The sequence below is a fragment of the Archocentrus centrarchus genome, chromosome 6 (genome assembly GCF_007364275.1).
Source record: "Archocentrus centrarchus isolate MPI-CPG fArcCen1 chromosome 6, fArcCen1, whole genome shotgun sequence".
NCBI lineage: Eukaryota > Metazoa > Chordata > Actinopteri > Cichliformes > Cichlidae > Archocentrus > Archocentrus centrarchus.
Window position 1 is genome coordinate 28,868,733 of NC_044351.1, and position 26,876 is coordinate 28,895,608.

At 39.3% G+C, this 26,876-nt stretch overlaps 1 protein-coding gene across 1 annotated transcript; it reads left to right on the forward strand.

Moving 5' to 3' along the window:
- The first annotated feature begins 635 nt into the window (after positions 1–635).
- Positions 636–26,355, forward strand: LOC115781847 (protein arginine N-methyltransferase 8-B). Its single transcript, XM_030731729.1, has 10 exons — positions 636–704; positions 4,809–5,054; positions 8,710–8,865; positions 16,181–16,244; positions 17,592–17,734; positions 19,099–19,186; positions 20,453–20,568; positions 22,662–22,812; positions 25,376–25,497; positions 25,947–26,355. Exons 1-10 carry the CDS (start codon positions 636–638, stop codon positions 26,028–26,030), a joined length of 1,239 nt encoding a protein of 412 aa, XP_030587589.1. The 3' UTR covers positions 26,031–26,355.
- Positions 26,356–26,876: the final 521 nt, after the last annotated feature.

Genomic DNA, 26,876 nt, shown 5'->3' on the forward strand with positions numbered 1-26,876 from the left:
GATTTAACTGGAGCATAGACTTTGATTCCGTGGGAGTTCTGTTTCATTAAAGATGACGGCATTAGCGGTGCCATGTGCTTATAAGAAATTCCCTTGCACGTTTTAAGAGTCATCACATTTCCGTGCATGCACTCGGCGGCACATCTTTCCACTCTGTGAGGTAGCAGCGGCTGCGGTTCTATTTTTAGAAACAATGTTGCGGTAGAGGAATCAATCAAACTGGCGCTAAATCTTTGCATCCATGACAATCTTCTGCTTTTAGGTCTGCAGTCTTAATAGATTCCTGTCTGTGCTTGCTGGGTTATAGGACAGGATGATGCATTTTTATCTCAGCTGATGCCAAATTCCAAATGATGCCTTTCCCCCTAATGCTCTCCAGGAACGCACACCGGTGGACTGCAAACTTTTATGCCATGGAATCCACAACACACTGTGGCGAGAGTGGCTGCAATGCTTTGGGGACCTCGTGCAGTTTTGTGTCTTTTAGCAATATTGGAATTTCTAAAGAACTGCGCAGTTTGAGATGTAAATGAAAATTATCTAATGTTAAAGGACTAAGGGGACTGATTATCGCCAGACACACGTTTTCTCTCTTTACTTCTGTTAAGTGTGAGTGCACATTTTTGCTGGCCCTTATGGGAATTAAGCACTCATCCCGCTGCATGCTCCTCAGGAGAAAAATGGCGGAGTCTGAGAACACTGAGGTAAGTGTTAGAGAAACCTTTAATATTTCTGTCTAAACTCAGAATTAAGATTTTCGGAATGTATCAGCATCCTAGATGCGTCTTGCAGTAGGCTGTGTGTTCCACCTTTAGTAGAAGTTGCATGTCGGACAAATTACAGGATGCAGACTGTCCAGAGTGAGAAGGACTGGGCTAATAGGATGTTTACCTCCCGATGAAACAGGCATTCTATACAGATCTGGCGCAGTTCAAATAAGTATTTCCAACCTCAAATACACTTGGAAAAGTCTCGGTTTTTGCAGCGACTAAAATTAGGATGCCGTGCGATGTGTAAGGAGCAGGATGGTTTCATAGCATTAATATGTAACAAGAATGATCTGTTCTGCATCCCAGACGTTCTCAGACAAGAGTCTATGAGACGAAGTCTTAAAAATATCTAAATGTATTTGAAGCTCTTTATGTTACGCCAATAAATAATGTGCTGTGAGCAGAGTGAGATATAACGGGACAGTGTGTTGCTGCTTCACTCTGCGCTCGATGCAAATTAGAGCTGTCCAAGGTACTGCAGCACTTTGCAGAGGAAAGGAAGAACGCTTAGACTTGTTGTATGGAGCAGTTTTACAGAAAGTAGAGTAGGTAGCTGAAAATGTAATGTGTCAGCCACATTAACTAAATCCTCCACCCCTCACTTTATCGGTGCTGCAAATTAATTGACACATGAAAGTACAGGAGTGATGCTGATTGTATAGATACTTATGAGATTTAACCACCCTGTGAAGTTCAAGATGCTTTGTTCTACATTATTCATCAGAAAAAAAGTTAAATCTGAGCAAGTTCATGGATGAAGACCCACTCAGACACACTACGTTTTTATCAACAGGCTAATGTCTGAGGGCAGATAGTGGGGGGACATAATAATAAGACAGAGCTTTCCCTTTCACTGAGGCTCTCTGCTGTTGTGGAATATTGGTGTTATCAGATTTCCTAAAGTGGAATAATGCAGAAACCAAAGGTTGATCACTTTTTTTGTGAAATGTCTTCACCAGTATGGAAGGGCCCTTTTACAGCAGACTAATATATAGCAACTATAGTCAGTATATTTTAGTACATAAGAATAAATCATAATCCCTCACCATCTTTCTCCAGTAGCTATAAATGTTATCTAACAGCCCACTAACTGACTTTCAAAGGAACAGCGTGCACTGAGGGACAAATTTCAGCAGTCACACAGGTACAAAGTGGCTGGGTCCTCTCAAACGTAAGTGTGTGTCCTTCTCAAATAACAGGTCTCACCTCAGTATAGATATGAAGATCCAGCCTGAATAGAACCCTGAATGTGTTTATTTGATTCGAAGGTCAGAGGCAAGGACGTGTTTCACCCTCTCTTTCCTGTGACATCTCTGTTACACTCACAGCAGCTGGTCTCCTCTAACCGTACACCCAACTTTACACTAATCTACTCCATAATGATGTTTTTATTTGTTTTTTGTTTTCTCCCCTGCATCGCACAGATTCTGTATTAAACTCGACAGACTTAATCACCTTTTCTGCAGCCCTGTTTTGCAATTATTGACTTACTCAATGCTGATTTGGAGCTAGCTGTTTATCAGGTCTTTCTTTTTTTGTTGTTTTCACTGTTGTTAGTATATTTTATTTTTACCAGGTGCCAAGATTTAAACTGCAGTCTTTACACCTGCTATGGGATGCACCTCAAAGCTGACCACAGTGTAACTTTAGGTCACTGGAAAATCTCCTTGGTGATCCAGATGATTAACATGTGAGAAAATGAATCCTTCACGCAGTCCAGTAAAGTGCTGCACTGAATTAGAGTGCCTCCTCTTCAGATCAACTTCAGAGCAGAACGGATTAAGTATTTAGTTCAACAGTTGGTCTCTGCTCATTAAGAATGTGGTTTTGGATGTTACCAACATCCAGAACCCTGTGAACTTCACTAAGCAGAGACATTAATGACTCTCAATATTATTCTGCTACAGAGAAAGTGCGACTCATTTTTTCCTTTTCACTTTTCTGGTCAATTATAACCAGTCAGAACTTGATTTGATATCAAGTTCTATCATTATTATTATTATTATTATAATTAGTCTTGTTTTTACCAGCAAAAACATTCAAGCGGTTTCATGTGATTTAGACTGTAAATTTTGCACGCTAATCTCTTCTAATTAGCGAAGTGTAGCTCATGGGAATATCATTACTACTGTTTTGATCTAACAATGACATCAGATCAAAAACAATCAGCGGCTCACCCTAGAAAGCATAGCTGTTTTGATATTTCACTGAAAACCGCAAATCATTCATGGCAACAATAGTGAAGAACTTAGAACGTCATCAAAGTCAATGGACTTCATCCTTTTGGAATCATGAGCATGGAGATAAAATTTTCACGAAAATCTTTCCAATAGCTGTTAAATAACAGACAGCTGGACCAGCACCGTCATACTTGAAGTCGTGAAGTTAGCATGGCTTCTTGTATATATGAAAACCTGACATTTGACTGACTCACATCAGCTTCACTTTGAATACATGAATCATGACGCATGATTTGCTTTATTGTCTTAGTAGCTATGTCCTAGTGTGGGCTTCAAATATAAATACTGTATGATAAGATAAGATAAGATAAGATAGTGTTTATTTGTCACATGCACAGTTATACACAGTACAATGCACAGTGAAATGTATTTTGTACCTGCAACCTTATATACACACACATATAAATAAGAAGAATAAAAATAAAAAAAAGTAATTCACACTATACACTATACTCTATATACTATACACTATACACACTTTTTAAATTATAATATTTACACTGTGCAATAATGGCTATTTTAAAGAAAAAAAGAGAGAAAAGGGGAAAGGGAAAAGCCAGTGCAGCAGACAGGAATCCCACTTTAACACTATGCTTTCACTGTAAGGGTGAACAGAAGAATTTCATCTGTTAGAGGGATTATCCACATCATTAACTCTTATATGTGTTTAAGTTACAGGTCACTCCCAAAAAAAAAAAAATTAATTAAAGGATTGATGAAAAACTTGGCTCGCTGATTTGCTTAAAAATATTTGAATTAAGACAATTATATGAAAATGCATGAATAAGCTTCATTGGGCAGAACACTATATAGATTTTTTTCCATCGTGCTATTGGGCCAAGAATCTGAGCTGTAGAGATGGACTTCATACAGGATAATTTTGTTGTCATCTCAGTACTTAATCTGAACATAGCATGGAAAATAGATTTTCCAAAAACAGGTCTGCAGGTTACAGAAGCATCATTAAAACATAATTTAAAAGTAAAGCTGCTGCATGAAACCACAACTGCTATAAGATCAGACCGAATAAATGCAAAATGAATAGGAAATAACTGTGGTAGACAACACTCCTAAAATATCCCTATAATTATGTAGAAATTAAATAAGAAAATGTGTTTCAGTCTTTCATTTTCCTTTCCTTCTTTGTTTCTTATCACTGTTTTCTCAAAATGCCTCCTATTTTTGTCCACGTTGCCAAATATTTTTGTCATTTATTTTTAGATGCCTGAGTTGGAATGAGGATAAAAACCAGAATGGCTTATTGGCTCAATACTGAGGTGTGAGAGTCTGTTTCTCCATCCTTTCCTTGCTCTCTCTTACTCACGCACCAACACACACACACGCACACACACACACACACACACACACACACACACACACACACACACACACACACACACACACACACACACACACACACACACACATTGCTGGTTAGACCTTCCCACCAGGCGTTATAGGTGATAATCTGGCACTATGAGTGTACCTTCTGCGCTGAGCAGCACTTTTTTGCCATCTCTGCCTTTTGTGGACAGACAGGCTGACTTTGTGTCAGTGATCAGCGTATCCTCCAGACTCAAAGGACTCTCTGCACTTTGTGAACTCACAAGACAACTGCTGAGAGCATGAGCTAAAAGTACAGAAACAAATGTAAAGGAGAAAAGCTTAGAAGTCAATGCCAATCACTGTCTACAAATGCAAACAACACCCTAGGATATCGTGGCTTATACTTGTCTCGTTTCTTACTTAGTCCTCAGCATTAAAGAGGTGTTTCTCTTCTTTGTCTTTCTTTTTCTAGCAACCACAGTCGCAACCAGAGCCAATCCGCATAATTCCATCGCAATCGGCACAGCCAACCTCGTTACCCAAGCCTGTGCCTTCTATCCAGCATGCCCCTCGGCCTCCTCGTCCACCGCACATGCCCCATGCTGCCAGCCTCCCTAGCTGTCCAGGGAGGGGCAAGATGGCCAAGTTTCTTAACCCAGAGGAGATGACCTCGCGAGACTACTACTTTGACTCTTATGCGCACTTTGGTATTCATGAGGTATGCCTGTATTTCAGGATTGTCATAGTACTATTAATGTAATACACATAAACTATATTGCAAATTGTATTCACTCACCCGTCCAAATTTAATTCATGTGTTCCAATCACGTCCATGGCCACAAGTATATAAAATCAAGCACCTAGGCATGCAGACTGCATCTACAAAAATTAGTTAAAGAACGTGTCACTCTCAGGAGCTCAGTGAATTCCAGCATGGTACTGTGATGCCAGGATGCCACCTGTGGAACAAGTCCAGTCGTGACATTTCCACAGTCAGCTATAAGTGGTATTATAACAAAGTGGAAGCAACTCTGAATGATGCGAAATGGTAGGGCACATGATATCACAGGGGCTAGCAGATGCTGAGGCGCCTAGTTAACAGAGGTCACCAACTTTCTGCAGTCAATCGCTGGTGGCTGTAGCTCAGAAGGTAGAGCACCTACTAATCGGAAGATTGGTGGTTCGAGCCCTGGCTGCTCCAGTCTGCATGCCAAAGTATCTTTGGGCAAGATACTGAACCCCGAGTTGCTCTCTGATGCAACTGTCGGAGTATGAATATGTGTGAATGTTACAGACAGATAGCACTTAGCTATAGAAAGAAGTGCTTGTATGAATGCTTGTAAATGGGCATGTATAAAGTGCTTTGAGTGCTCAAAGTAGAGTATAAGAACCAGTCCATTTACCTCCAAAATTCATGTGGCCTTAAAATTGGCTCAAGAACAGAACAGCTTTATGGAATGGGTTTCCAAGGCTGAGCAGCTGTATCCAAGCCTCACATCACCAAGCGCAATGGAAAGTATCGAATGCAGTAGTGTAAAGTACACTGTCACTGGACTCTACAGCAGTGAAGACGTGTTCTCTGGAGTGATGAATCACGTGTCTCCATTTGATAATCCGATGGACTAGTCTGGGTTTGGCAGTTGCCAGGAGAACAGCACTTGTCTGACTGCATTGTGCCAAGTGTAAAGTTTGGTGGAGGGGGGGATTATGGTGTGGGGTTGTTTTTCAGGAGTTGGGTTTGACCCCTTAAATCCAGTGAAAAAGAACTAAGGACATTTTGGACATTTTCATGCTCCCACGTGCATGGGAAAAGTTTGGGGATGGCCCCTTCCTGTTCCAACATGACTGTGCGCCAGCGCACAAGGGAAGGTCCATAAAGACATGGATGAGCAAGTTTGGTGTGGAAGAACTTGACAGGCCTGCACAGAGTCCTGACCTCAACCTGAGAGAACACCTTTGGGATGAATTAGAGTGAAGACTGCAAGCCAGGCCTTCTCATCCAACATCAGTGTCTGATCACACAAATGCACTCCTAAACCTTGTGGAAAGCCTTCTCAGAAGAGTTTTGAAGCTGTTATAGCTGCAAATGGTGGACCGACAATATATTAACCCCATAAATTAAGAATAGGATGTAACTCAAGTTCACATGTGTGTGAAGGCAGACTAATTAATACTTTTGATAATATTGCATATGTGAATAAATCAGCATTATGGATGACATGTTTTTAGTCAGTGTTTAATATGGACCTTCCATTATTGCTGCAGTGAGCATAGGGATCACACGAGGACATCGGGCCATCAGGTCTGTTTCTGATTGTTTAGCCAGACATTCACACCTGTGACCTGCTGGAGGTCATTTTGTAGGACTCTGGCAGTGTTCATCCTGTTCCTCCTTGCACAAAAGAGCAGATACTGGTCCTGTTGATGGGTTAATCACCTTCTACCTCTCTGTCCAGCTCTCCTGGAGTAACTGGTTGTCTACTTGAATCTCCTCCATGCTCTTGAGACTGTGCTGGGAGATGGCGCAAACCTTCTGGCATTGGCATGTATTTATGTGCCATCCTGGAGGAGTTGGACTACTATGCAAACTCTGTAGGGTCCAGGTATCGCCTCATGCTACCAGTAGTGATAGCGACTCTAGCCAAATGCAGAACTAGTGAAAAATAGACAGAAAAGATTATAAGAGAAAAAATGTCAGTGGCCTCCACCTGTAAAACCATTCCTATTTTGGAGGCTGTCTCATTGTTACCCCTGTAGTGCACCTGTTGTTAATTTTAATAACACCAAAACAGCTGAAACTGATTAAATAAACCCCTCTGCTACTTAACTAACCAGATCAATATCCCAGAGGTTTACTTGACTTGATGCTAAACTCTGATTAAAAGGTGTTCCTTTAATGTTTTTCAGCAGTAGATATAGCCTACAAGAAGTGTTGTCAGATGGAAAATGTCGAACATTAAACACAAGTAATACCACTATGTTCAATATGACCAGATTAAAATTGAAACTACTCCTGCAAGAGCTGGTTAACATTAACATGACTGTTAACTCTTTCATGCCCTTAAAATATGTTAATAGAATATGGAACTCTAGAAGCTATCATTATATATATAATGATAAGTTTTCCTAAATGCCTAAAGTTTGTTTGCCTGCAGTTTGCATATTTATATGCTGATAATTTATGGATAGTAATATATTATTATAAACAATAAAATTAAACACCCTATCTGATTGCACTCTGACCTTTAGCAGAGTTAGTGTGTGCATATTACACCAAACTTGTAGCTAAAATAAGTACATAAGAGTAATGTACGAATTACGAATGCAAATCCAAAATTGCTTTGAAGGAGCGCTGCGCCTTTTTTTTGCCTGGAATGATAAAATGGTCAAAATTTCCATTATTTGATTTGATCGGAAAACAAGTCAAATCCAGGCAAAAACATCAGCCACACTACCTATCTGTTTCATGTCTATTTTTAAAAAAAAAAAAAATTTTTTTGCCTCTTTTTCTCTTTTAGACCTTTTCTTGCCTCAGATTGCCTTATTTGTGCGGGCAAAATACTTTAACGATGATTGTGTTTGACTTTTTTTTCTCAAAGTGAGCCTCTAAACCAAGAGCTTTATGTCATGGATGGTTTAGGCCATGGCAGGGGCTACAGTCAGCCGAGCCCTTCAAAGGACATGAAATCTTAACCTTCCCTGACAGAAATGGTTCCCTGGGAAGCGCAAGTTATGGCAGATGCCCCACTAAGTACTACATACAGTCTGGAATTGGTGTAAGATGGTGATGAACTGGAGCAATTTTAAAACTTGTGAAACTTTTGAAAATTTTGACGAACAGAGAGCCAATATTGAACATATTAATCCCCCTTTCTTTATGAATCTATAAATCTGTTTATATATTTACCCATGCAGTTGACACAGGGTTCACAGAATTCATTTGCATTCTAGAGGATGGATGCAGGAAGGACCCGTGGACCTGTGGGATGTTTTTTTAATATATGTATTTGCAGAATGTAGGTCAGGTGTATTTTTGTCATTTCTGAATATTCTTTGCTCTCACACATGCACGCACACTATGAAAGAGACACAGACAGAAAGGAGGTGCAGACAGGCTGAGCCAGCAAGCTCACAGGGCTTATTCAGAAACACCAACAATGGCTTTGAATGTAGAACCACAGGGCCGAGAGGAAATAGAGTAAGATTAGGTGGAGGCTGTGTTTTATTTGTAAATGCTCCGTTGTAGATATCACAGCTATTCAGACCCCTGACGTCCATCCAGTGTTTTTAATTTCAGAAAACAAATTGTCACTCTCTGCAGGGGCTAGTGGTGCCAGCACCTTCCTGATATTGTTTGTCACATCTTAAACCAGGAAATGCTGAAGGACGAAGTGAGGACGCTCACCTACAGGAACTCCATGTATCACAACAAGCACATCTTCAAGGACAAAATAGTGTTGGATGTTGGAAGTGGGACTGGGATCCTTTCCATGTTTGCAGCCAAAGCTGGGGCAAAGCATGTGTATGGGGTAAGATGTGTTTCCCTTCAGTGAGTTGCAATCATGCTGACCCATTAAGACCTAATCTCTGTGCAGCCCAGCCTCACAAGGTGCTCATACTGTCTGCATGTATTTTATGTGCATGTCTGATGCTGTGTGAATCAGAAAACACAGTGCCTCCTGAACTCTATAATCTTGGGTAATATCTCATCTGACATGCAGGTGATAAAATTGTGTGGCAGGTTGACCAGCTGAGCCACAGAGATTTGAGGGCTATTAGTGTTATTGTGTACTGGAGCAGAAGTAATTGCAAGTCAGAGCATGTCTGAGAATGCATGCTGCACACACACACACACACTGCGAGCTTGGGATAACCATGTGGAACTTATTTTTGCATGGTGGCTCCAGACAAAGTGCTTCAGGGAAGGAATGATTAACTTGGAATTGCCAAGAGACTTGTTCTGAGCCACTGAATAACATTATGTGTTTATGTGTGTGACTATGCCTCGTGTCATGTGTTTGCTTGCCTTTCCTTTTCTGCTGTTTCAATCGGTTTTTGTCTCCCTCTTTCTAGCATCCCGTTTCAGTACTTTAGTTGATTTGATTCAAAATTGTGTTACTGCAGTCCATCTGGCAGGGTTTTATCCACATAAATGGGCCTAAGATTTTAAGGATTTACTTCATATTTGACTTAGAGCCCCTCAGTTTTAGTGTTGCACCAAAGCCCCATATCTTTATCATACCTAAAGCTTTTAAAATTTGATGTGAAGGCTGGGCCTCATGAGGTGGAAGAACATCCCCCTATCATACCCTATCAATAAGAACAGTATATTAAACTGAATGCATGTTTAATGTACTCATTCAACAGTCCCTAATAGGAAGAAACTTTAGTCACATGTGCAACCTGTATGTGACTTCTGCACCATGAAATCTCAAAGGGCTAAGGCAGACTAGACTTGCACCAATCTGTTACTGCAGTATGTACTCTATTTTGAATTTCCTGCCTGCTGATGGCTGGATTTCTGGATCATTCCTTTCCGTAACACTTCAGTTCCTCAAGCTCACCTTTATGTGTGATAAATCTATGAATTAGTAACACTGAGTGAGAAGTGTTAGACTTCCAGGGCTGCCCTTTGCCACTGATTCTGTTCATAACTTTTATGGATAGACTTTCTTGGTGCAGCCAAGAGACGGAGGGTGTCCAGTTCAGTGGTCTCAGGAGCACATCTTTACTTGTTGCAGTCCTGGTGGCTTTATTGAGTGGTGCCTTGCAACTGGTACCCAAATGCAAAGCATCTGGGATGAGAATTAGTGCCATCAAGTCTCAGGCTGTGGTTCTCAGATGAAAAAGGGTGGATTGTCCACTTCAGGTTAGGGATTATTTTGCAGTATCTGCAGAGTAGAGCAGGTAACTCACAGACAGACTAATGCAGCATCCAGCATCAGCGATCTAAATGTTTTGCTGGTCTGTTGTGGTGAAGAGAGAGCTTACTGTGAGCTGCCAATTTATTGGTTAATCTACATTTCTACCCTCACCTAATGGTGAAGTAGATAGGGTAAAGTGCATTTGGGAAGGACTCAAGGTAGGGCAGCTGCACCTCTGTTTTGAAAGAAGACAGGTATATTCAGGGATTTGTATAGGATGCCTCTTAGAGTCTAACCAGGTCAACAAGGATATGGGACAAATGGTATGCCTCTCTGTTGCTTGGCCATTCATTGGTATGAGTATTCCCTGAAAGAGCTGATGTAGCTGCTGAGTGTTTGAACTGCTTAGTGTTTGATAGTTAATATGCTAGCAGCATAACTAATGCTATTTATGTATGTATGATGCAGAATTTATTTTTCTGCCCTCCAGCAGTAAAAATGCTTAAGGTTTCTAATGAAAAAATAAAGAAACTAAACTGAAACAAAGTTAAGGCTGAAATTGAATCAGTTGGAACCAAAAAACATTGACTAGACAATTTACAAATTTTGCTTTCATTTCTAATCTTATTTCAGATGTGTAATTCACAAGTTAATAGCTCAGGCAGAGGACAAAAGTGCAGTGACATCTGGGCAAAGTTAGAAACTTCTACTTTCTGTGTCTCCAGAGTAAAATACCAGTAAGAGCCTGCAGGGATGTCTGCAGTGACAGTGACACTTTCTGACACTAGTGAGAGGTGCAAGAGGCAACCTGTGAGGGGGTGCCTCTGTCAACACACCCTGAGGCTTCAGTACACCCACTGAAGCATGACTATGATAGACACGTAGCTAATAGCTGTCTCTTATGACTTTGATTCAGAAAGAGATAAGTAATATTGCCAATTAGAAGGCTTTCATCAGCAGCCCTGTTATTACACATCAATAGCACAGTACAATTAACTGTATGTTTGCAAGTGCCCACACATGTACACACCTGGTGCAACATTAGCTATTGCTGGTCATTTATGCAGTTGGTACAGTCTTTTTAATGAGCACCAAAGGCAGCAAGAGGCTCCTGGCTCTTCCCCTGCTAATAAGCAGCAGAAAACAGGGCTGCTCTGGGGGAGTCACTGCTAATGTGAAGTCCCTACAGTCTATATGCCTACGGGAAAACCGAAGAGTTCACTTTCTGTATTTGAGTTACACTGCAATGCAATAAGCATTCAAGAGGAAATCTATGAATGCCTTCCCTCAGTTGGAATGTTGCCTTTAGAGCACGCATAATCCGTTTCTTTACTAAAAATAAAAGCCTCAAAGACCTCATTCTTCTATGACAATACATGGTCCATCTAACACAACACTGTAAAATTACTCTGTCTTACTTAATCATTTGTCAGTTAAGTAAAAATAAGTAATAGTATTACATTTAATATTTAACTGTGTTTTTTAAAAAAAACAAAAAAAAAAACCCAACATTTTACATACTTATATATTTTTGTATAAACAGTCATATTTTTAATGTAACTGGTTACTAAAGTTGTCAGATAAACGAAGAATAAAAAATATACGATTTCCCTCTGAGAGTTAGTGGAGTAAATGTACTTAGCTGCATTCAGCACAGCTAAGTGCCTTATTTTTCTGGCTACCTTATCCACCAGGCCCCCAGCCTGACTTTGCCTTTTCACGACCCAGAGCACCTAGAGTTCATTAAAGGGTCTTCTGTGTGATTGCGACCAGATGGATCTATTGCAGCATGAATAAGTCTGTACACCTCTGACAGAAAAAAAGAGTCCCCAAGCAAATGGAACACAGTGTTCATAGGTGAAAATCTATACTCTCAGACTTCCCAGTATATAAGAGCCTAGTATTGACAAAAGTATTCTGCTGAATTATGTCCATCTTTGTACGAGAGAAGTCTGAGTGTAGTCTGATGAATAAAGGAGCTTTATTATGTTATAACGATGATATCGGTGCCAACTCAATAAATCAGCTATGAGGCAGAAGATAAAGTACAAAACATGCTGAGGGAGAGCTAGGACTCCGAGCAAAAGATAACAAGACAAGAAGCAGTATTAAAGGACGGACATTTGACCGAGATGTTAATTCACATAGAATAAAAATTGCAAGGAAAATAAGAAGCGGGATAACAATAAATTTGAAAAATCTAAAATGTCAAAAGAGCAATGAAACTAGAAGCTGAAGGTCCTTTTGAGGCTAAATGGCTAGCTGTAGTTAAGCAGTGACTAATCTTCACCTTAATTACTTTTAATTAAGATGCTCTGGCAGTGCTTCAGTGACTTTCACAGAAGCGCGTCACCTTGTATTTCTATCTATTTCTATATATACACACAGTCCACTCTTTTAGCTTGACTCCAGATCTCTCCCTGCATTGCTAAATTAACCTTGGTACATTATATCAGCTGGTAATCCTTCCCTTGCTAGCTACATGTATGCACTGCTCTCAGGAACACTAATCACAAACTGATGAAAGATTACTGCTGCATATGCTGCAGAGGGGCAAGAAAACTTAAATGCTCTAAGCTGGTTGGCTATTTGATCTCGCTTCCTTGCATTTTTTTTTTTTAATTGGCAAACATACAGCTACCAGTGTTTCCATTTTTCCGTTTTGTTTTGTGTGAAGAATTAAGCCATTCGTAGAGAGGTTCTATAAATGATCTAGCCTCACTGTCCTCCACGAGAGTGTTTATAAAGGAGTTTCAGATCTTCTACCCTAAACTTCATCTCAGACTCAGCGTTCCTCAGTTAAAGGCCTGCATTCGGTGCCCCACACCAGACTGCAGTCATTTGGGGACAGAGCCTTCAGTGCTGCTGCCGACACTCTCTGGAGCATGCTCCCCTCTGAGGTCTGCAACACCCCACATGTGGACATTTTCAAAAAGCAGTTGAAATGTCACCTATTCAATGGAGCCTTTGACTCTTTTTTTGTGTGAAGTGGCTCTTTGAAAGGGCTCTTTGAAAGGTGATGTTATTATTATTATTATTATTATTATTATTATTATTATTATTATTATTATTATTATTATAGACCCTTTTATTGTTTGTAAACAATGACGACGTAGGTAGCGATGCGCACACATTTTGGAAACAGAATTATGGTTCATTAGCGTTTCAATCTACGAGAGGGGATTATCAACGAAAGATCGTGAAAACTAGCTGCAAAAATTAATTTTGACCACCAGCAACCACCTCCCCGATCCCTGTGGTAGGTTAGCAAGTGGCCCAGTATCTGTGGGCGGATATATGCGTTTATTTGGTGGAGAAACCCAGCGTATACACCAGAAAGAAGTTACGCATGCAAGTCACTGGATGCTTACAAATATGTTGTTTGCACACCATATACCAAACGTCAAATATGACACAGACTCAGAGTTTTGTGTCTTGAAGGCAGGAGTTCTTCCAAGTCAAAAACAAGGAAACAGGGTTATGAGGCTGGGGTCATTGTAAACAAGTCACAGAACTACGTCCTCACAGCAGATTGTACCTGCATGGCAGCGTGAGTACTTCATCAAATTGCTTTTCTAGCTTGCTAAGAGTTTTCCAGCTGCAGATATTATTGATTTACAAAGGAAAAAAATATATACTGTTCCAGTCAAAAGTTTGGACACACTCAACCATTCATATGTGAGTCTGCTCAGACTTTTGACTGGCACTGCATATTGGAATCTATGGTGCGAGGAAATATTAATTTAAAAGTCAGGACTCTCTGAGTCCAGCGATACCTCACCTGTAAATAGCCAGCCACACTACAGTTTAAAAGCCAAATAGCCTACCAGCTAATGCTGTTTACTTTAGATATTAGTATTTATCTAAACCTGACATCCTGGTAAAACCAGAGTAGATAAATAGCTTTACCTGATATAAAATGGGTGCTTCAAACGCAAGCATTTCTGATCATGTCCTCAGTCCAATTTTTATCAATACATTTGATGGCTTCAAACCACGGACGCCTCCATTTTCTCTCAAACAGCCGTGATCCCGTGGGATTCGGTACAACTTCAGTTCACTTTTGGTAGAGTAGAAATTCTGACAGCCAAACACACAACAGCCAGACAGTTTGATGCTGATATCGCTGATTTGAATGGAGTAGCAGTTCATTTTCGTTGCCAAAATGCGCGCGCATCCTTTGATGACGTAGGCTGTAAAAGGGTCTATTGAATCAGGAGACAAGTTCAATGACTCTTTCAAGTTTGATAGCCAGGTGCAGGCATTCAGGGTTTTATTTCAGAGTTGAATGGACAGCATTCACTTAGAGATACTAAATAAAGATGACCGTTTTTTGACCCCAGACAACTTTATGGATGGTTGCACTGTTACACAGACATTCTTGCCTGTAGCAGTGATTCAAATTAAAGTCTCAATTCTGTATTTGTTTTTATTTCAACTCACACAGTGAATCATGATTATCAAGTAGAGCAATGTCAATGTGACCAAAGTCACTCCCACTGCACTGTCAGACTCTGGGGTAAAAGAAAATAATACCATCCTTGTTTCTGAAGACAATTTGATCCATTAACACTGGTGGAAAGTATCTTCCTACATTTACTTAAGTACAATTTAACATACTAGCAACAGAATTTAATGTTGTTAATGCAACAAAATACTATACAATATGTGTACAGCCTTTGGAACTTGTGTCATTTTACAACAATACAGTAAAAAGTTGTGCCCTCTTTTTATATTTTCAAACTCTATGAGTTGCTAACAGTTCCACCAAACTGATTTCCACTCTGCATCTCTCACATGATTTGTTTTAAATAGCCATTTAGATCAAATTATCTATCCAATTATCCAATCTAAATAAAAAATGTGTACAATATTGTGTAGCAGGCCTTTTTTTCCCCCATGTCTCAATGACCCACAGATTGTATATAAAGTCATCCACCGGTTTGCATCAAATAAAGGGTGTGGAGTGCTCTATCATACTCTGGAAATATGTCCTGCTGCATCAAAATGAAGCAAACAATAGCTTACTGGAAAGTGGTCCACCCACATTCACAGGTGTGACACTGTGCAAACAACAAAAGCTACTTTCAACTGCTTTTTTATCACAAGGGGTCACCACAGTGGGTAGCTCTGCATGCTTGATTTGGCAGAATTTTAAACCACATGCCCTTCCTGATGCAACCCTAAATGGGACTTGTGTCTCTGGCTGGAATTGAACCAGCAACCTTTCACTTACCAAGCAGATACTGTGTCTTGTAAAGGGCACACAGATGCTTTCAAAGCACTCTATATGCCTGCAAAGGTTATTTCAAAAGGAATTAAAATAAAATGATAACTAGGACACTTGGAGAGGGACTGAATTTAGAGGAAAAAAATATTTGGCTTGTGATTCCTTAAAAAATACTGGCACAGTATGGGTAGAGAGAAGTTGACACACTAGCAATGCAGGCAACATCTAGAACTATCTCTGATATTATACTTTAAGTCACTAATATACTGGTTTAATCTAAAGCCATGTGATTGGTTAAAACCAGCACAACTTTTACAAGCTACATTTGAAAAAAGCTGCTCAAACAGTGTTTGTATCAGTACTAACAATTTTAAAAATGTCACCACACAAAATGACATATACTTCCATTATTTTAATTTAGTTTGTTACAATTATGTAATACTTCTGTATTTACATGAGTAAATAAGTTGATTCAAGAGTTTTGTCATTTTTTAAGACATTTATTATTTATTTTCTCCCTGTTATTGTAGTTTATTGTGCAGTATGCATGTTACTTGTCCTGTTTGTGCAGCAGCAACAGTAGTTTGGCTTTTTTCCAAAGCTTTCCAGGCACCATCAGTAGAGCATCAACATTTAAAGTCACCTGCATTATAGGTGAAGTCAGTGCATGTTATTGTGAGTGCAGACATTGTGTCTGTGACATTCTTCACGTAAGTAGCTTTTCTTTTTTTTCTTTTTTTTTTTTGCCAGATTGAGTGTTCCAGTATATCAGAGTACTCTGAGAGGATCATCAAGTCCAACCACCTTGACAGCAGTAAGAGCTACAGCTGTTCCTTGTCTCACAAATCTGATGACACATGCACTTCATTCTCAGTGAAGAGGGCAGTAAAGTAGGTTATAGTCATGCTAGTGAATGAAGATAAATGAGGGAGGAGTGGTGGAAGAGATATAGAAGGAGAACAAGAAGAGGTGTAATCAGCTGTTCAGTTGTTAATTGGTGAAGCCGGTCAACTTACAAATCTTTACATTCAGAAAACTGCAGGGTTAAAAATAACCTACTGGAAACCCACTGCTGGCTGACTAGAAGACAGCACACACACTGGGCTGGTTTGACATAAGTGCTGTATTTAACCCATAAAGCTGATTGAGTGCATTTAATTTAAGTCATTTTAAATATTAATGACATTAAATATTGCCAGTAGATTAGGTTATTTCTTGTGTGATTTCCTTGCTTTTTCCATATGTGATAATAACAATTATTATAATGATGATATTATACTTTAACAACCAGCACATGGCCATGCTACAGTATGGGCATGTGTTTGAGCAAGCCAACAGTGTGCTTATAGAGACAACCCAGCACTTTTTTGAGTAGACATTCCTTCATCATAGTTATTTTCACTGGCTCATTTGCATTCATTTGCAGGAATATGCTTCCATCGTGTGTAACTTCAAAGCGTATGTTATTATCATAGCACCTGCTGTGTGTCAAATTTCCTGCCAAGCCTCTGACTCTGCACTTACCAGATAATGGTGCTATAAACTACCCCGTCAGCAAATGTCCTGTCTATTTATAAACCTATGAATAACAAGTATGCTTAAGTAACAGAAGAAAAAGACTTAACAGTGTGTTTGCTGAGTTTTGGAACGCAAATAAGCAATCAGCAGTTGGAGTAACAGGGTCCGCATGTCATTGTGACAGACACTTGTATAACCAGGGAAACTTTTCAGGCACTTCTTGCCAAAACAGAACAAACAAAGCTGAAGTCAGCCAATCTCAGGAAGGGCAAAGATCCACTCCTCCACTGCAGTCCTCAGCTGGTCTACTTTTCATAAGAACACAATGGCTGCTGTGTTAGTCTATAATATACGAACAGATGTATCGCCACTCGCAGTTTCTTCTTTTTTATTTCATTCTTTACAAAAATTACTAACTTGCTCACATAGTAATAAATTATAATACCTTTTTGTTTTATGGGATTTAACAGATGGTGTGAATATTCCTTCACAAATAATTTTGAAAACTTATTTTACTTTTAAGATGTCCTCCACCGCATATTTTACCTTAGACTTTTCAAGAATTAGCATTCATACAGTTTATTGTTAGAGGGTTTCTATGTAAACTTTATTATATTATGTTAAAATGTTTTGTGTGTTTCAGTTATCACCATTTTCAGAGGCAAGGTAGAGGAGGTGGAGCTTCCTGTTGAAAAGGTTGACATCATCATATCTGAATGGATGGGCTACTGCCTCTTCTATGAATCCATGCTCAACACGGTCATCTTTGCCCGGGACAAGTGGCTGGTATGATGTCTAGATTGTGTGTGTTAATGTACCAATGTTCATGAAATGGAACTCAAAAACCACAAGACAGCTTGGAAAAACACGAGGAACACAGACAACATCAGCAGCACGACAGGGAGCATTAACAAATGATCTGATGAGGAGAGAGGACTATTTATACACACTGGGCTGATTAGGTGAACACAATTAACAACATGCAATGACAATCAGGGAATCGGGGGGAAGACAGACAGGATGCAAAGCTGACATAAGACACAAAAGAAAACAGCCTTCAAAGTAAAATGGGTTTTACTCAAGGGAGACATGAATCCTAACACTAAACAAGATGTATGAGGCAAGGAAACAAAAGGGACCAAGGTGTAAACACAGTATGAGACAGAGGGAAACAGGAAAAAACACAGAGGAGGCTTCTTATATTAAATAATAATAATAAAAAACAGAACCAGACCAAAATACGTGAAAACTAAAACTAAAACTCGTGACTATAAACCAGCAAGAGACACAATGTAATCAGAACTAAGAAAGTCAAAGCATGATTTCAGAAAATACAGTGAAGACAAAAATTAAAACTTCACACAGAGGAACAACATGAGAACCTAAACAGAAACTCAAACTCGAATATATTAACTAGAAATTCAAAATAGAAAAACATAAGGATATAAATCAAGCAACCTTGCCAGACAAAAAAACATAAAGTAATAACACAAAGGAACTACAAAGCTAATAATGTAATATTCTCTAATATTAGCACAATTCAACAGATTTAGGCTTCAATTTCTAGAGTTTGTCTGACAATCTAATAACAGTCAAAATTAATTTCACAGTTTCTGCACTTGCTCCTAACCGTGTTTGGGTTGTGATGCCTAAGTCCAGTCGAGCTGTTATCAAAAGTGTTTTTCAATGTTTGACGAAACAAATTTTAGAGGCTTAAAATATTCTAAAAAGATCCAGTAACTGAGATAAAAACCCCAGACACTGTCTTTGTACTATTTGCAATTAAAATGCAGATTTTGTTGTAAACCACATAATTGTAGTTCCCTATAATTGTTTACATTTTAACTTGCAGTTTATTTTATTGTGTTAATAAAAATCTATTATGGAGTGGATGGCTAGATTACAAAGCAATATTCAATATTATGGTTTGTTATTGATTTCTGACTGAAAGTTAAGTAATCTTTAAGTATTGCATAATGAGCTGTGCCTCTTCCTTGTTATAGTCTGTATGAAGCAAGAACAAAAACACCTCAAAAATTGTATTTGTTCGTGGTTAGAAAAAGAAGTGTCACCATTTCTGTGATGCAGCCCTTTTTGATGTGTTTATAATTAATTTCTGAGTTTTTTTCCTGTCCTGATTTGTCAAACAGAAACCTGGTGGACTAATGTTTCCTGACCGAGCCTCCCTGTATGTGGTGGCCATAGAGGACAGACAGTACAAAGACTTCAAAATCCATTGTAAGTGCTGTGCATTGCCTACACCATGCATTGTTGCCACTTACATGTGCTGTACATAGTGTGGGTCTTTAGTGGCTTTAACCAGGAATATGACTTGGTCGATGGATGCGGACACCACCATCAACGCACCCACACTCTACTCTCTCAAGTGTGGGCATACACACACACACACAGCCTTTCTAGCTCTGCAAATAATTTTGAACTATTCCTGAGGTACAACACTGGGTGTGATAATTGATATTATAAGTCAACAAGCCTCTTCATCTCTGTATCATCCCACTCTAAATCCTGCAAGGAGCACTGTGGGTGTATTTTCTTTCTTTTTTTTTTTTTTTTCTTTTTTTTTTGCTGCAGGTCACAAAGCATAGGAACATCACAGCAAAGTCTTTGTTAAGCCAGTGCACAACCCAAAATGACAACAGGCGCACAACAAAACAATTTCCAGAAGGCCTCCTACTTCAACACCCCCATACATCTGGGAAATTATACAACTACAGTGCACCAGATAGAATTATATCATATTACAGTTAAGTTTGCTGTGGAGGTGAAGTACTGTATACACAAAGTCACACTGAGACAAGTGTACATATTGACCACAAACTTATTTTTCCAATGGCAAGGGGCCAAAGACAACCTTATCCGAGTTGGAAATGCTTTCCCGAAGCACTCCAGTATTCTAAAAGCATCCTACGATCATTAGTGCTGCATGCTCTCCAAGTTAAGTGGGCAGCAGGAAATGCAAATACACTACATTACAAAAGCCCCCGGGGGTTTGTGACCTGTTCATTATCACCAGTTCTCCAACATGCTCAAGTAGTTCTTCCCTCTTGGGTCACAACAAAGATGTTTGCTCACACACTCTCTTAAGGAGCTTTATGAATAATGTATGTGATGATTTAGTTTGAGCAGCAAGGATATCCAAGGCAAGAATGGTGCCTGTGTTCAAGGAGGTTCGTGGTGACAAATCATTGCCAAATACAATGTGACTTTCATCTGTCGAAAGGAAACTCTTTCAAAATGTCAGGACGTATGTCTCCAGAATCATAGACGAGACTATTCTGGGAAGCTCTGTGAGTAATGCCCACAACTAGAGTCTTTTTCTTTTTTTTTTATTTAACAGCTACAGCCCAAATGTTTACACCTCCTTTGGCTTTTGCTGACTCTATAAAGTGAATAAAAACTTGGAGCAAATACAGCAGAAGAAATATGTTTGTAATATGTTTGTAATGTCATAATAATATAATTCCGTGATGCTGTCTTTACCAGGGTGGGAGAACGTGTATGGCTTTGACATGACCTGTATCCGTAATGTGGCCATGAAGGAACCCCTGGTAGATGTAGTTGACTCCAAACAGGTGGTGACCAACTCCTGCCTGGTTAAGGTTAGTACAGTAAAAACAAGTGGTTGCATTTTGGCTGATGGTTAAATGTCGGTTTATTCCGCTGCCTGAATGGCCAGTATGCACCACTGTCATTGTTGATTATTAGCTGATGCAACAGTAATTCGTGCATAAACAGGATGCCAGTACTAAGATTCAGATTTAATTTCTTGCTCTGGACCTACACAGTTTAGCAGTTCTGTTACTGGCATAATTACCATGGTAAAACATACGCACTGCATGTTAACTACTGAATAACTACTCAGTGATATTATTTGACTGGCAAACATATTGTCTAACATGCTGTGGGTGTTATGAGTGCCACCTTGACTGCTGCTCTGTCTGTGGCTCCCATTGTGTGAATTTGACTGATCAGACTGCTGTGCCATGCATGTCAATAGCAGTCTGTCTAGTCTCCCTGATTGTGCTTCTTGTCATAGTGACCTTCTTATATCTGGCCTTGATTAGATGGCTCTGCCCTGTCTCACCTTTGTCCTGCTGGAATATTGTTGTGCAGTTATACTTTAATTTCAGTGTGCCTCTTTCATGCTGCTGATGGTGAAGTGCCCATTTTCACCCCTCTTTTCACATAGCTGATATTGCCACCTTGTGAGTCTGTGTGTCTGTATACAAGGCAAAATGTGGTCCCATAGAGGTACCAACTATGTCTCACACTACAATAAAAGTACAGTTTTGTACAGTACTGTCTAAGACTAGTCTCCTAGTTTTCTTTTACTGTATATCAGACAGCCATAGAGATAAAAAAGTGCATGAAGCCAATTGAAATATTGTTTGCCTTTGGATCTCTTAAAATATTGAGGCCTTACACCAGTGATGATGCTGCACTGAAAAGCTGCGTGGTCCTTAAACGGATTACCGAATGACCTCATTAAAGTTGTATAACCAAGGAGTAGTACACACAGGACCTTGTGTTATTAAACCACTGCTCAGAACTACTGTAACAATACTCAGGGAGCATCATTAGCAAGTATAATCTTGAAGAAAACAACCTGTATGATGTTCTATTAAATTTTTTATTTTGCCTTAGGAGTAATTGCTTGAGGGTAAACATTGCAATGCAGTATATTGCTGTGTTAAACTTTGAAATGTGACTTTGAGAAGTTTATACTGCATGACCAGAGTAAACATCTTGTAAATGTGTTTATGGGATTGATTATTTTTTAAAGACAGCAGGGGAATCCAATATTATTATTGCATTTTTTTATTGTCAGCAAACGTAAGGCTCATTCCTACCACCGCAAATCTGGCATCTGGCACCAAAACCATCAAGTGAATATCTAATAGCACTGAAGAATATTTCAGCACTGCCTTTATGTTTATGCTGTGGTGTAGGTTTCAGGTAAGCTGTCCTCTGTTACTCAGGAATCATAGATAATACTTTATGTTGCCAGTAAACCAGAATGTGGAACAGCATGTTCTTCTTTGAGCATGACCCACTGGGATGATGCTGTATCAGATACCTTGTAAAATTGACTGGAACCAGGAAACATTAAGAGCCTTGGGTTGCAGAGCCATGCGTGACCATGATCCGTAACACTTGGCTCACGACAAGTGTTAGAACTTTTAGATGACCACAGCTCCTTCTACTTTTCCATCCTACACAGGGGGTACTGGCCTCTTTTTGGTGTAGTCCCAGTGGGGTTTTTTTAATTTTATTTTATCTTTTGCAGGTAGAAGCTTTATTGCCAGCTACATCTTTATTGGTCATTTGTTCTTGATGTATTGCAGTTTTTTTTTTTTTTTTAAACTGGCAGGTTTAATTTCTTAGTTGGTGCTGTGAATAAATAAAAGGTCTGGTGGAGGTCAGAATTAAGAATTAAACTAACTTCAAATTAAAGGTATTATTCATTGTGAGTGCTCTCTATTTGTGGTACTTTTATATTTAACAGACAGACATTGCAGCAGTATCTCGGGAGACTAACGCTTCAAAAGATTTCATACACTCTTACAAGGCCATATTTCTAAGATATTTCTTTGAAACACAGAAAGAGAGTAAAAGGGAGAACTTTGAGTAATGACTTACATAAGAAACTTTTCACCTGTTTGTTTAAGAAAAAGCATTTTTACTTTTACAGGAAGTGGACATATACACAGTGAAACCTGAGGACCTGTCCTTTACATCAGCTTTTTGCCTGCAGATCCAGAGGAATGACTACATCCATGCACTGGTCACTTACTTCAACATTGAGTTTACTAAGTGTCACAAGAAAACAGGTTTTTCTACAGGTAAGATGTCAGGCACTTCTGCTTACTTCATATACTGTACAAGGCATCTTGATATACGTCTGTTTATATGGGAGTTTATGTACAGCTTGAACAATCAAGCTGCATTATATTTATTGGGGTGATAGTGAAACCTTCTGGTCATCATCAAGGAAACATGGGAACTTGAAATCAAATAGCCTTATAATCACTAACATTGTGCCTCATGGACTTCTGAATCTCTGTGATCCTCCCCACTTTTGTACTTGTCTATTAAATGTTATGCTGTAGAGAGCAACTGGTTAGCATTAGACTATTTATATACAGTCGTGTGAAAAAGAAAGTTTTCACAGGACCATAGAGTCCTTATAAAGGTGATCATACTTGCTGATGGTCAATAAATCAAAAGTATTTGATTACCAGCACCTGGCTGCTACTTTACCCTCTTAATTCCTTTGGAGTTAGATAAGGGTGCACTTAGTTTTTCAAGAGCATGTCACATAAAATTAGAACCCAAGGAGCAAATAAGAGAGCACATACATTACATGCAGATAACCAGATGAAACCACGAGGCAAGATAAGAACAGGAAAAAAAAAAGAAAAACAAATTAAATAAAGGAAAGTCTAAACAAATAGGTCATGAGCTATGTTTTTCTAGTCTCCACAGAATTTAATCCCAATGAGAGAGTTCTTAACTTTTTGGAGCAATAACCTCAAAAGGGCAGTCTGGTCTCCTTTTGTCTTGAGTGTGGAGCAACAAATAACAACAATAAACCCTGATCAAAGCACCTTGGATTCCTACTGGTATTATGTGGCTGCAGTAGCACAAAAACTGTAACCACAGAAGGGAAATGTTACTTTTATGTTAGTTATGTTTGTGTAATTCTCTCAGGGGCCTAAAATCAATCCCTTTGGTTGTAGGACACACAAATAATAAAAGTCACTTAATCCGGCCTAACTAAATCAGGAGTTATGGGCTCAGAAGACCTCAGGTTAAACAGTGTACTGTTTATGAAGTCCTGTGTTTCATCACAGCCCTATGAGAATTGGTTACTGCATACTTTGCCCGGTGGAAAAGGTAAAAAACCATGCTTCTTGTCAGGTTTTGTGCTACTCATTGTGCTCACTTCCTTTCATAGATGGATGGCAGAGCAGTTCTTTCTCATGTGGTATGTATCTAGGCTCTAATGGCACCTAGTTAACATCTTTGTCAATTTAAGTTAAGATCAGGCCGATCTTAACATCTAGGATTGTGGTGACTTAAGAGAATGGCTACTGTGTTAAAACCTGTGTGTGACTGACCTCTATTGGTGAAGAGCAAAATATATATTTTAGTGCATTAAATTGAGATGTAAAGCAGAATTAATTGTCTGAACTGTTGGATTAACAATAGATCTTTTGCCTCCTTTTGTAAAAATAACTGCGTGTAAGCACAGGTCATCTTTTATTTGTCAAGCACATCATCATCAAGGCCTTGCAACTTTTACTCAAATGGATGTGTTTCCTAACGTCGGCTTTTTCTGCCAACCCACGGCCCCCCTCTATTGATTTTCTGTAACTTTGTCTGCCAAGCAAGTTTTACAGTGTCAAACCTTAGGACTTTCCTGCTGAAAACTTTATATAGATTTAAAATTATACACAAAAAGCTAAATTGTGCCATCAATTCTTCATATAGTCCTAAAAGACAGTTGTATCAGATACACACTGGCTCTTAGGCAAGGAGAAAAAAGACAAGTAGAGGTCAAAGACTCCAATTCATGCTGGAAAGTACAAAAATACCATTTCATCTACCGCATTAGCATGAGAAACAGAGCTAGTTTCTCAGTGCCTTCATGGAACTATGCCCTAAAAGACCCCGGCCTGTGTAGCTCTATGCTGATTGGCAGGCCCTTTTATCTATGGACTCAGTGCGCTTGTCTATAAAGCCAGAGCTACCAAGCTTCCCCCACAAAAGCTGACCAAGGCTTTGGGGCTGGAAGTTCAAGTTTTCCCCGTCTTTGTGTTCACACAGTCATGCAAACTATATGGATGCACATAATGCACAAATGGTGATGGGAGAAGACTGGCTAAAGTGTTAGAGGCCAAGAATGCATTATCTGCCTTTTGCTTCAGAGCTGTACTCTGGATCTCAAGTGGAGCTACATGTTCATTTTATACTTCACTGACGCTTTGGTAGTTTCATGGTCATCAAATCTTTGGAAGCATTAAAAAAAGGATAATTATGTGGAAAAATGAACAGCTGCATTATTGGCAGGGGACTTACTGTTGCCTTCCGTCTGGGATATTTAGATGGTGTGGTGTCCAAGCTGAACACCTGAGATATCTGCAGATGTTCAGTGAAGTCAATTAATAGTAACGAGATTTTAATCCAGAATTATGGCAGCTGTTAGTAAACACCAAATAAAAGGCCTTTTCACAAACTGTCAACTAGTAAACAGTTCTTATAAGTGATCCATGATTTATTGACCATTACAAAAGTCATTACTGTCATAAATCATTTATAATGGCTGACTTTTTTTTTAGACATTCATTACGAGATGGAATGGCTTATGAGTATTGTGAAAGTGCTTCTCTGTGTGTGTTCTAGCTCCAGATGCTCCATACACCCACTGGAAGCAAACAGTATTTTACCTGGAGGATTATTTGACAGTGCGAAGAGGAGAAGAGATTGTTGGCACTATAGCCATGAAGCCCAATGAGAAAAATGTTGTAAGTATAATGTTTGTATTGTGGAACTACTGGTATGGACATATTTTTTAAAAGACACAAACAAGGTTTTACACAATTATATATATCCATGCTGCAGGTAAGAAATTTGTCATCCCCTGCCCACAGCAGGCTGTTTTCTCTTCAGTTTCTGTCAAGCAGGCAGCAGCACTGCAGTGACTTGAACAAACAACAGATTCTATTGTTGACCTTGTCAGCGTCCTCTCCTCCCCCCTGTGGGATGGAGAAGTGGCGTTTGCTTTCCCTTCTTGTCTCACACAAACACTCTAATTATGTAATAGCATGTTCTGCTCTCAGGTCAGAAAGGAGACGTCATCTCTTGTCTTACATATGTTTTTTCTTGCTTTCTGCTGTGTGTTTGATCAATTGTTGTGTCACATATCACAAAAAAAACATCTTTCTTTTCTCTCTCTCTCTTTACTCACCTGCAGCGTGATTTAGACTTTACCTTTGAGCTGGATTTCAAAGGGCAGCTGTGTGAAGCAGCCATATTCCACGACTACAAGATGCGTTAAGTTTCGCTGTGGGGACATTGGTGCCCCACTGAGTGCAACTCCTGAGCACCAGAGGGAGACCGAGATGCTCCCATGACCACAGACAGATACACAGTGGGACCTGAGACTCACAGAGTAAGAGATCAGACCAGGTTAAAGACCCGGTTTAGGTGGATCCATCAACCATGAAGGCAGGATGTTGACTGTTAAGCAATTCTGAATGTAACACTGGCAAAATGAGTCAGGAATATGTTCTAGTCTTGATGAATGTTATTATTGATATAAGTATATGTGAGATGCAGTGATGTACCTGTGTGTTTTCCTTAGTATTTGTTTTCCACAATAATTTGGAGGGATATTTGGCATTTTTAGAATACAGAGCTTGACTAATGAGTTACTGTAGTGTCCATATTCTGTTATAGCAAACAATACATTTAACTGGAAAATTTATGTCATATTATGTACTGTAGCAAATGATTATCAGTGAGATTATTTAATTTATAGTGGTATCAGTTTAGCAATGTGAAGCACTAGCAGCAACTGAACGCCACAGCCAAGGACAAACAAAATGTGCAACGTGAAAGGTAATGTGTTTGCGTAGTCAGTGTAGTAGTGGTTTTCAGTGCGTGTGAAATAGAAGGTGTCAAAGTTCACAATGTTAAACTGTTTGGACATCCGGTGTGCTTTGTGTTGTGAGTTTGAGATGTGATGTTGACCTGCCAATAACATACTTTTCCCATCCTAAATGCCTTGACCAAGTGCCGAAGTGTACCTAGTTCTATTCCATACTGCTGCATTTAGCTTCTTGCTATTTTTTCATATGTTAGACACACACCACTCATTTTATTGATTTAAGATTAAGCATTA

Bases quoted from the DNA above. Each gene is read 5' to 3' on its own strand.
- LOC115781847 (XM_030731729.1), top strand. From the start codon at position 636: ATGGGAATTAAGCACTCATCCCGCTGCATGCTCCTCAGGAGAAAAATG. The intron at 705-4,808 runs GTAAGTGTTAGA...TTCTTTTTCTAG, and splicing joins CGGAGTCTGAGAACACTGAG to CAACCACAGTCGCAACCAGA. The intron at 17,735-19,098 runs GTATGATGTCTA...TTTGTCAAACAG, and splicing joins TTGCCCGGGACAAGTGGCTG to AAACCTGGTGGACTAATGTT.